Source organism: Miscanthus floridulus, chromosome 13 (genome assembly GCF_019320115.1).
Source record: "Miscanthus floridulus cultivar M001 chromosome 13, ASM1932011v1, whole genome shotgun sequence".
Taxonomy (NCBI): Eukaryota; Viridiplantae; Streptophyta; class Magnoliopsida; order Poales; family Poaceae; genus Miscanthus; species Miscanthus floridulus.
In genome coordinates, this window is record NC_089592.1 from 39,895,930 (window position 1) to 39,907,380 (window position 11,451).

An 11,451-nucleotide genomic window follows, 5' to 3' on the forward strand; every position below is an offset into this window, starting at 1 on the left:
AGAGAGGTAAGAATATCTCGAATTGGAAAAAAAAAACACAACAGTACATACCATTGTTGGATTGAGGCTTGCAATCCTTTCATGTTCTTTTCCAATTAGCACTCGTTCAGCGAAATCGAAGAAACTGGTCCCCATGCTTCATATTGTCTTGCTCCTCCGTCTAACATGTGATGTAGATGATTCACGGTGCATCAATTTCGGAAGACAAGAAGCCGGATGAAGATCTTCTCCACTGGAAAGAAAAACATGAGTTGCGAAAAGCAATAGATAGAAGATGAAGATCATAGCTTCCATCGCCACGAAGAACGACATCATCGTCGGTGAACTGTTTGTCTCCGGCGATGTTCCTGTGGCGAACTGCCTTCGGCCTTCCTCGTTCTTGAGATCGATGGCCGTACAATAGTTCATCACTTCATCGTCTGTTGTCTCCGGTGAGGCATGCATGCCTCTCCGTTCTTCTGACTTGTTCGTAGAGCAACAATACTGATAACGTGTTAGAAGTGAATGTAAATGAACAAGACGTGGAAGAACTCTTGCTTTCATTGATCTCGGAAATATATTTATACAAGTGGAGGAGTGTCATGAAGAGACACGACTGTTCCTAAAAGACATGCCCTTTGGAACTAAAATTAACTGTCTAATTCTATCCACTAATCCTGTGCTTGATGGATGAGATCACTCGTGAAGAGACGCATGTTCGTCTGTAGACGTCCGTTTGCGTATAGGTGTCATTTCACAACAACGGCCCATTGTGCGCAAATCGTGTCAGGACTACTCACTCTCCTTCGAAGCAAAATTAGAACATGATTAAATTTTAATCACCTATGTTTTAGTTCTAACAATCAGTGGACTCATAACTACTCTCTCGGTCCCAAAGTGTCGCTTTTGGTTTCCGTGCCATAAATTTGACTAAATTTATAGAAAATACGTGTAATATTTGTTTCTCCAAATAAACTTATTATGAAAACAGATTCAACGATCTATCCAATGATATTAATTTTGTACCATAAATATTAATATTTTTTTATATATATTTAGTCAAAGTTGTTTTTTAGGAAGTGAAAACGATAGTTATTTAGGGACAGAGAAAGTAATCTTCTTTTTGAGACTAAAGAAGAATTACATTAAAATATAGCTGAGTAGATCATCATGTCACGAGCACTCTGGATATAATACATACTAGTGATTAGCGCACACCCTCGCGCGCTGTCTGTACCACAAAATATGAAGGCAGGATAGCTCGCAATTAATAATGCCCGCTGATGGTAGGCTAAGATGTCAAAGTATACCATACCATACATAGATAACATATAAATAAATGTTCTGGGACGGTCACTGAGCACAGGTTCTTCTGAATGTTACAGAGATGATGATTAGCGCGCACAGACTGGTAGCGTGCATAATAAGGCTACATAGCCAAATGTCAATTAACAGAACAATACAGCTGGGAGGCTAGCATGTCCAAGTGCAACATAACATCAATAGATAGTACAGGGCTAGCAGCATTACAAAAGAAGACCGATGGTGGTTGTTGAGGCTACTTGGAGAGCGAGTGTTGCAGCTCTGCTGCTCTACTGTCCATAACGCAGGTGCCAGCTGCGTTCAGACTCCCAACCATCATCGCTGATATCTGAGGGGCCTGAGGAAGAAGCTGCGTAAACGTTTAGCTTAGAAACTATGTAACACATTATGTGGTATATGGCAAGTTGACTGAATGAAATGTATGATGGATGAATCTTGGTTTACCTGAACTATATAGCGCAGCGCCAAGCGAATTGGCCCATGCATTCTCTAGCTCTTGATTAGCTGAAGAGAGACATGCACAAGAGAAACAAAGATGATCACGATTCGTTATATCTTGTATCTATAAAAATGTATGCGACAGTACCTCTGCGCTGCTCCTCGTAAGCCTCTTGAAGGACCTCTGGATCCACGCCACATTCTATAGCTAGTACCAAAATGGGCACAGAGCTAGCATTAGTGTGAGGCTTGTAGCGAGATTAAGCGGAAAATAGAGGATCAAGAATTAGTCACCTGTGTCAAACGAATCTGGGGACGCAGGTGAATCATGAGGCGAAGGATCATTCCTGAATTCTGGCGCCTGTGCAAGAAGATAGGTCCTCATTGTAACAGGGAAGGCCTCCATGGATACATCGGTATGATCATCGTACTGGAGAGCAACGCTGCCATCAGATGGGATGGACTGCACTTTAAGTGCAAGACCAACAACACGGCATGTGCCTCTGCGCGTGTTGAAGGTACAGGTCTTGATCTTACAGTATGATGAAAGCAGTGGCTCCAGGCAGTGTTGATAGCATGCATGAACAGGGTGGATACCAATGTCTATAGCCACCTCAGTTTGACAACGGATGATCTTGCTGCGATAGCTCCTTGACCAAGGGATAAGGATCATATTGTAACCACGGCCATAGAGCAGCTCAGAGCACAAAAGCACAAAACAAAGTCCCGTTCCTGGGGTGTAGCAAACTGAATGACGAAGTCAGTGTAGAAGGGCGTAACCGAAGTGGGTCTAGCTACATTGCTGAACTGTTTTGCAACAGCGAGGTAGATATCCCTGACAGATGGGTTAGCAGTGGCAGGGCTAATGTCAATAGCAAGGACTGCGTTTGCAAGATCCTTTTCCTTGCTCTTCATCACAGGATCAGGCTTCACCACAGAGAGTAACGGAACAACCCGCGCATCCTGCAGTGATATGTTTTGCAAGAGCCATAAGCTAATGGGGGAGCAACAGCATCGGTAGTAAAATGTAGAATCAATTCATAGTTTCATACGCAGAGTAAGGTCAACGGTAGAAGCCGCAAGATAAGCTCGAGGGCAAAATCAACATTTTCTCTACCAGGCTGAACCGAGCTAAATGGAGATGTTCTTTCTTTGACGAACAAAGGGTAGTGTCTATACAGGCTCGTTTTACATACCGTGCCAAGGTTTGCTGCTGTCCGCTGGTAGGCCATCGCCATCTCTTCTCGCTGGAAACGCCTGTTTCTGGACAGTAAAAAAGGCTACATTTGTTTAGGCAGGTGCACGAAGGCAGCATCAGCAGCGCATGATTTTACAGCGATTTAAAAAGGATCTAGGGTGCGACAACACAAGATCGAGGCACAAAAGAGGCATAGTATCGTGGTGGCGATGCAAGTGATTTACGCGGAACCGAGCGAAATCAGAAATGCATGTAGGAGCAGCAGATAGATCAGAGAAGCACACCGAGGATAGGTACTTCTAGCGGGCTTAATGTCTATAGGGCAATCTAACTAAGAGGATAAGCATTGATATTACTCTTTCCTTGAGGAGAATCAAAATCTAGGTTCTCAGACAGCGAGGGTAAACTTACCGGTATTGGGGATGATCCTAGGCAGGATCACCGTGGGAGCCGCGTTCCAGCACCTCAGATCCAAACACGCAGAGGAAGAACTATCGCCTGGTGGTGGTAAGAAAGAAGACGGGGAGGAAGAGGAACAGTCGCTAACTCTTTGCAGCTGGAGAGAGGGCGAGGGAGAAGAGGGAAAGCGAGCGGCGATGAGGGGACACTGATCTGACTCGTAGCGATTCCGTGATCGACAATGCGAAGGAGGCACAGGCGATATTTGTTCATCGACCCAGCTCGCTACTACCAACTGTGTAACAGGCGCCGCTGATGAGCGAGCCACAGTTTTGATGGGCCCGTGGGCCATCGTCGGGCACAGCTCGAGCGCCGCCTGTCGTTATCCTCTCTGAAACCGTATTTTTCTTTTGGTATGTACTGACGTGCTCGTACGTAGTTATGGGATAACTAATAATTTATACTAAAAATATATGGATCGCATGATAAGATAATAATACTATAAAAATTAAATACCAATGTTAAAGTAACATTTAACCCAAAAAACAAAGTTTATAAATTTAACATAGTCACAGAGTGCGCGGCGTCGCAGGCTCACGAACTCTACTTTATAGACCTTTTCGTGATGCGGCTAAAATAATGTTTTATATTGGTAGAAAGAAATCTTCGATATCCATTTCTTTCATTGTAATCCATTTATCTGGACAATGTTTGAGGTGAGGGCACAGTTACAGTTTTTAGTAACTTTATGATATTGTCCGAAGCTATGAGATGATTGATGTCTTGCAATAATCCTTTTATTAATTTAGTTTTCTATCTATGTTTAATTGTTTATTCAGTCTATTTTATAGGCACGCCGGTAGATAATGGATGACAAAATTCAAGCATCCATAATTTATCTCTTTGACTTTGAGCATGAGTTTTGTTTTTACCGTAGCGTTAGCACGGGCATGCATAAAAAACGAAGATGTCTTTACACTGCAGAAATCTTTCAAGAAGATCATACATAGATTATTCTTGTATTGAATATTATATATATACAATCACCTAAATATTCTAATTAAACTATAAAATTTTGAATTAGGATACGAGTTAAGACATGCAAACATATATTTCAAAACTACCTGTAGAGTCCAAAGAACTTAATAAATAAATTTTTCTGGAGGCAATGCAAATTCTCTCTAATCTTTTATTTAGTGTAGTTAGTGTTATCATAGTACCCGCATGTATTCATGGGAAATAAATCGTGGACAAAACGTGGACACTTTTTGATGCGACATTCCAACGTGGATCCATCGTCCTGCCAATATCTTTGAGGTAGATCACATAAAGGATGAGAGTCTCTCTGAGATTGCTCACAAGAGACTCAAACTTATATCTGATCATGGTAATGTTGAATTGCTTTGCATAAAAAACATCGGCAATGATAAACGGGAACATATGTTTTAGTATGCATAGTGGAGGAAAACTCAATCTTAGCCTTCTCAGCAGCTTTTCTGAGCCTTTGCAGTGCTAACTTGTCCTTACTCAGATAGTCAAGAGGTGCAAAGATGTTTCTTTTGTCTTAATTCTCTTTCCTTCTGTGTTAATTCTCTTTCATTTTGCTCGTTGCCATGTATGCTGGTGCATGCAAACATGCAATGTGTATATGGATAACACAATAATTTTCTACTTCCTATTTTATCGTGATTCCTCTATCACATGACATGCAATATTCAATCAAGGAGAATGGCACGATCAATCACTAATTAAGATTAACCTTTAACATGCGAGAGATGTCATGGGATCGCAGGCGTGGGCAGACAGACGAATCAAAACAAATGTCGTACAAAAAAATGTCTACACTTTGTTCTTTTTAGTTATAGAAGATTTTCTTTCCTTCTGTGTTAATTCTCTTTCCTTTTGCTTGTTGCCATGTATGCTGGTGCATGCAAACATGCAATGTGTATATGGATAGCACAATAATTTTCTACTTTCTATTTTACCGTGATTCCTCTATCACATGACAGACAATATTCAATCAAGGAGAATGGCACAATCAATCAGTAATTAAGATTAACCTGTAACATGCGGGAGATGTCGTGGGATCGCAGGCGTGGGCAGACGGACGAACCAAAACAAATATCACACCAAAAAATATTTACACTTTGTTCTTTTTAGTTGTAGGAGATTTATTTTTGCAAAGGAAGCAACATCTTAGCTCTCACGCCTAAGCATCGTTACAAAGCATAGATCGGAAAATTTGCAGCTAATTCTTAGGGAGACAAGGAAAAGCGGCCTGTCTAGGTAGGGAACTGAGTACATTCGAGCAACACAACGAATCACGAAGGCAAAGCACGGCGACTGAGATGGGAGCAAACCATTTCAAGCTGAAATCGCACAGGCAACATCACGCTTTCAACGGCATTCTGTGATGTCTGCACCACTAAACGGCACTAGTCACATATCAAAGGTCCAACTAAATTTGTAGCATCCATACCAGGACGGCACAACACAACTATGTTTGGTGAGTAAGTGGCTAAACTATGGGGCTCCATTCGAACCCAGGGGCACAAGGCAGTGTCAACATGTACAAAATAGAATAGGAAGTTCTTCACGCCTGGCTGTTAACAGACAATTGGATGCTGAAGCATCAACTGGATCAACAATGTTGCACGATCCATCAAAATATGAGAGAGAAGTCTCCCTTCACCAGCACCGCTACTAAGCCCGCGGAAGCAAAAGAATGGCACACCCTTCAGGACCTACAGAAGATAGAACGGTCGTTAGCAGCAAGAAAAGAGTGACTCCTGCAGTGAAGTAGATTGTCAGCCAGGGCCGGCCCTGAGATTTTGGGGGCCCAGGGCAAGACTAAAAAATGAGGCCCCTTACATCTGTTATCACTCGTATTAGTTTGGATACTAAGCTAAGTTACCTAACATGCATTACCTATTCTCCTTGCACCATACACTTTCTAAAAAAAATTATGTTGTCACATACCTCACCGATGTCTAAATTATTATCAATCGTATGGCCTTCTATTAGGATTATCTTGTCACATACTGGTTAATAGAATTTTTGTTTTAGTTTTCTTCGAAATGAGACACATTAACTAGTATGGTTGCTTCAGAACACACATGTTTCTATTTCTCCTTCACAAAAAAACTTGGCAAAACGTGAGAACCAAACTGGTACAGACGTACAGTTGTTGGGGGTTCATACATACGAGCAACACATCAGGCTGAGCTAACAATGCTTATTACTCGGTGATTATTTTCAAGAGATATTCTGGAGAAGTAACCATCAAGCTAGCCGAATGGCTGCATGATGGAGCGGCTAGTCATTGTCAGATAAGAGCGGGAGCATATCTTCGTCGAGGGCCTTGAGGCGGCCAACGGGATATCCCCCGAGAAGAAGAAAGTGGGCAAGCTTTAGCAAGGCTGTTGACTCTCTTCAAGAAGGATGTGAACAAGAAGGTTGTGTATTTTGCTGTCGAGAACAACCACCTCTGCAAGGCCGTTGACTCCAAGAACGAGGTGACGGCCGGGAGTCGGAGTCCGCAGCGGCCACTGGGGACAAGCTTGCCGACGCGACGACAAGGCTAGAGTTGGTGAGAAGAAACTAGATAGGAGCGCGCGCGAGAAGGGGAGAAGACAGACGTGCTCGGGGCCCTGACGGATCTAGGGGCCGGGCCTATTGTCAGCAAGGAAAGGGCATGTACCTTGTCTATGCAGCCTGTTGTGCGGCGCCTCGCGCCGTACGCGAACGTTTCTTTTCTCTAGTCTTACCAGGCGGGAGAATCCTGTGGCGCAACAGGTAGACACAATCAGTTTACAGTGACAGATGACTACACTGAGCTAACCAAGAGAGGAAGACTGGACGTACTCTTGCTGGAGTGCAGTAGTGGTCTGATCGTGCATGTTTTGGCCAGCTTCATCAGGAATCTTTGCCACGTCTGAATAATTCTTAATCGTCTAGTGTACCTATTAACAAAGCAAAGTAGGTAGATAAACAAAAGGGAATTCAAGGTGTGGGAGGACCATCAGACGAACAAAAGGCAATTCAGGTTCACAACAACCAAATGTACCTGCCCAGGGATGTCCTCAAACGTAAGCTTCCTGCGAGCAGCAGCATGCGGGTCGTCCTGTAGAGCTTTGCTGCTCAGGAACAAAGAATTATTAGATACATCTATAAACACCATCACAACCCGTAGCAATGTAGCAGGATTTTGCTTACTCTTGTTGTTCCTTTGGAGGAGGTGGTGTATCAATAGCACTGAGCGTCGGAGGCGGAGTCTACAAAATTGTAAAGAAGGCATGTATACATATCAGAACCAGAGGTGATTTGTACACAAAAGGTAGCAAGTAACTTACAGCATGGAGCGGTGGCGGAGACTGTTCACTGTCGGAAGCTAGCTCAGAGGAAAGAGCACCTTCTCAAGCATGAGTCCCAAGAAGAACATCCTGCACTTCGTCACCAACAGCCTTTCCAGTACCATCATCTGCAGGAGGACTTCCACTGACCGCAGGAGCAGCAACAGGATCGCGCTGACCATATGAAGTCACAACAGAGGTAACCTAGTAGTTCTTTTGCTGTCTGTAGTAACTCTACTGAGTCAGAGTCACTACAAAGGTGAACCTCCGCGAAACAATCTTAGCGATGTCAGCTGGCAGTTGATTAGCAGGCGTGGCCATCCTCAGGACTTGCTGAACTGGTTTGCCAACAATGTGACGGGCCACATCACCAAAGCAAATCATTTCAGCCTCATCGGTGCCATCCATGGCAACGAAACAGAGCTTGTATCTTTTTGAAGTACAACAACGACAGGTTAGTTATTTACAGAAAACAACAAAGGACTGAGCACTGTATATGTACACTTACTTGAACCTAAAAGACATGGATGAACAGGAATTGCATCTGTAGCCACCGCCATCTGCACCACAGGACTTGCTGCACCTAGTGCAAGATGCAAACCACCATGATGCATTTGGAACCAAGCGACCAACCGCAACAGTGCAGCGAAAGCCATCGTCCTATCAGCACAGAAGGAAACAATGATCAAGAGAAGGTATAAACAAACAAAGAAAACATGAAATCAGCACACACATGTTTTTTTCTTACCGAAAAGTCATATGGGTCCATTTCATTCAGCTGTAGGAGTCTTTGCTTCAAGTTGGGAAGGAGTGTGCAGCTGACCTTCCGGCTGCACAGGCACAGGCACCATTTTTATCTCAGGAGATTGTTGCTGGAAGCTGGACAGCAAGCTCAATCAGTTCTCTGAGACTATAAAGGCTCCATACATTAGCTTCGCACCTAAAACTACGCGAAGAGAGTACCTGCTGTAAAACTGCCTAGCCTCTGCAATGTCAGGATTGAAATACCATCTGGCAGCAGTGTTGCAACTAAGGTAGTAGTTGTCTGCACAAAATGTAGGCATCAGGCACATATATATGTTTGGAAACAGCTAGAAAAGAAGGCAACCAGAAGAGGTGTACCTTGGTATTTTTTCATCAGACCTCCAACAAGCAATACAACAACTGGTTTTCCATCCACTGGATTAGGCACCTGATTCGCATTAAAGGCAGCAGAACGCTCTCCCCATAAGCTGACCTTGATCTTAGAGTACCTGTATACACTCCTGTAAGCATAAGACCGTCCGCTGTAACTCAGCTGCCCTAAAACTTTGCAAGGAAACTATACATACCTGGCATCTCTAAGAATGACATGTCTGGTGAGCGTAGGCTGGGGTTTGTTAGGCAGCTGCACCATGTGAGCATCGGACACCTCAGTGAGCACTCCAATGGTATCTGCGACCATGCACATGTAAATTTCAGGCAGTAATGCTAAGGCAGGAAGCATAGGAAGCAAAGAGACGCACCAACAAAGTCCCTGGTGGTGTCACCAGCACACGCTTTGAGCTCATCGATTGGTGTCAACCTGTACGCATACAAAGGGAAGCCAGCCACGTCCTCTCTTGCAGCAGAGATCTGGGTGTGGCATGTGAACTCAACCATGAAGGGTGAGTCAACAGGCCTGAAACTGTGTTTAGCGTTGGAGGCCCTGAAACGGCTTAATCAAATTTGGAGTTCATTTGGATCTTCAAAAATAGTTTCCAAAACAGTAAAGGTTTACATTGTCACTTAACTAACATCGACATTGGCATTCCGTGTTCTCCAAAATTTGTTAAACAACTCGATTTGGTCCAAAGATAAAAGTTGGAGTATACATTGTGGAGAAGAGCGTGCAAAAAGATGTCACCAGTTTGACTTCATTTTGACACTGAATTTTGGAGTTTGTTAATCGCCGTCAATGCATTGACAATGCCATCTTAGAGCTTAATTACCCGTGGATGCAGAACTCAAATGACCATGGCACCTTAAGAAATGTTGTAGTGTAGTCAGAGAGTAACGAACTTGCTTCAAGCATCCAGGGACGAATATGCTCCGAACATGCCAAAATCTAGACCCAAAGTCGGACTCGTTCGCGCACGCCACCAGTTCGGCAGAATGCCCGCGTGGGCACCATGCAGGCAGGGCGCCCCCACCATGGCCGACGCGTGTCCCACCTCCGTGCCACGCGCCCCTGCCTTCCCCTCGCGTCAATGCGGTGGCAGACGCTCCCTCCTCACTCACGCCGAGCTTCCCCCTCTCCCTCCCTCGCTCTCTGGCGTCGCGCGCGCGCTCCTGGATGCGGCCGCCATGGACGCCACCGCCGAGCTCCGCGGCCACCGCCCCTCACTCGTCCTTCGAGCCTCCTTTATCTCTCCCATGCACCGCGGAGCCTTCGCCTGAGGTAGCCATCTGCTGCCGCCACTCCTTCGCCGCATGTTTGTATTAATTGGCTCAACTAAGTTATGAATCATGCCTTGATGACAATAAATGAGTTGTAGTAATTTTCTTAAGCTTTTCAAAAAGCTAAATTGCATAATTTTTGGTTAAGTAGATTTTTAGTTATAGTTGCTTAAATTTCTATGGCTGTTTCTACCCAAACCCAGACATAGTTGTCTTGTTGGTACTTTGGGGCCTTTTTAAAAGTATAATTAGCTCTTGGTGTTTATAACAAAGTTGTTTAGAATTTGCTAAGCTTTCTAAAAAGTCTATAACCACATTTATTGGATGTGTGGAGCTCGAGTTATAGCTATTTAAAGTTGCATATCAGATTATGTCCATGTTTTGGACAGAGATGCATTTATTGGATTAATTGACCTTATTAACTATAGAATCATCTTAAGATGAGAATAAAAAAGTTGTAGGTAACTTCATAATCTAGCTTGTGTTCAATTTTCATGACCATAGGCCTGATAATATAGGAGCTATAGATTTTACAAGTTCATTGTCAGGTTTTTCATGCTCTCTGTACATATCTGAATGATTGTGTTGTTTGACTTAGCTAAGCTTTGAATCATGTCTTGGAGAAAATATAAGAAGTGTAGTGATTTTCATGATATTTCCAATTTGTTAAAGATCACACCTTTTGGTGGTCTAAATCTCCAGTTATAAGATGCTGAAGTTGCATGGTAGAATCTGCCCAAGTCTGGACAGAGGTGCTCAATTGTGCTTGATTGACCTTTTTAATTGTGGAATCACTTTATAATGATAATAAACATGTTTTATATAATTTATAAGCTTTCTAGAAAGTTAAGGTTCATGCTTGTTTGATGTGTGTAACTCCAGTTATGTCTTTTTTAAATTAATACTACTTTTCTGTCCTAGTTCTGTGCAGATCTAAAACATTGGTATGTTTGACCTAGTTAGCTTTGGAATAAGCTTTTGGTGATAATAACAATGTTGTAGATAATTTCATTATGTTTCTAGAAAGTCTAGGATCACTTTCTTTGGATGTCTGGACCTCTAGCTATGGATAAAACAAGTGACTGTTGTGCTGCTGTCCGATTTCTATACATGTGCTAGGTGATTGCTTTAGCTTGCTCTTGTTTTGGCTAAACATGTTGGTTAATTCTTGCTCGATGCATGTGTGCAATATCTTAACTTAAGTTCACTTGTGTGTCATGCCTAATATACTTGCTATCCCTCTATAATAGGTTGTGTGATGTTTAGTTAAATAACTCTAGGTGCCTATGTCTTGCATGATCTTATGTTTGTCTTGAATGCTATTATGTGATGCATCTCATATTA

General features: G+C 43.1%; 2 protein-coding genes across 6 annotated transcripts; both read right to left on the bottom strand.

Annotated features, from left to right (window-relative positions):
* Window positions 1-1,263: 1,263 nt before the first annotated feature.
* On the bottom strand, window positions 1,264-3,608 carry LOC136501796 (uncharacterized). 5 transcript variants are annotated; one of them, XM_066497332.1, is made up of 6 exons: window positions 3,350-3,608; window positions 2,937-3,003; window positions 2,035-2,101; window positions 1,889-1,942; window positions 1,747-1,806; window positions 1,264-1,651 (listed from the first exon to the last, which is right to left on the bottom strand). In XM_066497332.1, the coding sequence occupies exons 2-6, from the start codon at window positions 2,976-2,978 to the stop codon at window positions 1,572-1,574; spliced, it is 303 nt and encodes a 100-aa protein (XP_066353429.1). In that variant the 5' UTR covers window positions 2,979-3,003; window positions 3,350-3,608; the 3' UTR covers window positions 1,264-1,571. The 5 variants fall into 5 exon arrangements, with proteins under 5 accessions (XP_066353429.1, XP_066353426.1, XP_066353427.1 ...); XM_066497329.1 differs by having other exon boundaries at window positions 2,035-2,703; XM_066497330.1 differs by having other exon boundaries at window positions 1,264-1,639; window positions 1,889-1,948; window positions 2,035-2,703.
* A 3,682-nt stretch (window positions 3,609-7,290) lies between these two features.
* Window positions 7,291-9,330, bottom strand: LOC136499751 (uncharacterized). The gene is made up of 11 exons (XM_066495292.1): window positions 9,195-9,330; window positions 9,021-9,123; window positions 8,833-8,954; window positions 8,653-8,734; window positions 8,438-8,519; window positions 8,198-8,349; window positions 7,945-8,119; window positions 7,777-7,863; window positions 7,553-7,611; window positions 7,404-7,473; window positions 7,291-7,299 (listed from the first exon to the last, which is right to left on the bottom strand). Exons 1-11 carry the CDS (start codon window positions 9,328-9,330, stop codon window positions 7,291-7,293), a joined length of 1,077 nt encoding a protein of 358 aa, XP_066351389.1.
* Window positions 9,331-11,451: the final 2,121 nt, after the last annotated feature.

What these genes read in the sequence shown, in the direction of transcription:
- LOC136501796 (XM_066497328.1), bottom strand. Translation starts at nt 2,413, where the DNA reads ATGATCCTTATCCCTTGGTCAAGGAGCTATCGCAGCAAGATCATCCGT. An exon ending in TTACGAGGAGCAGCGCAGAG is followed by an intron (nt 1,807 to 1,888) that starts GTACTGTCGCAT and finishes GTCTCTCTTCAG; the next exon opens with CTAATCAAGAGCTAGAGAAT. An exon ending in CGCTGCGCTATATAGTTCAG is followed by an intron (nt 1,652 to 1,746) that starts GTAAACCAAGAT and finishes ACGTTTACGCAG; the next exon opens with CTTCTTCCTCAGGCCCCTCA.
- LOC136499751 (XM_066495292.1), bottom strand. Translation starts at nt 9,330, where the DNA reads ATGGTTGAGTTCACATGCCACACCCAGATCTCTGCTGCAAGAGAGGAC. An exon ending in TTGGTGACGAAGTGCAGGAT is followed by an intron (nt 7,612 to 7,776) that starts GTTCTTCTTGGG and finishes ACAATTTTGTAG; the next exon opens with ACTCCGCCTCCGACGCTCAG. An exon ending in CCTCCAAAGGAACAACAAGA is followed by an intron (nt 7,474 to 7,552) that starts GTAAGCAAAATC and finishes GTTCCTGAGCAG; the next exon opens with CAAAGCTCTACAGGACGACC.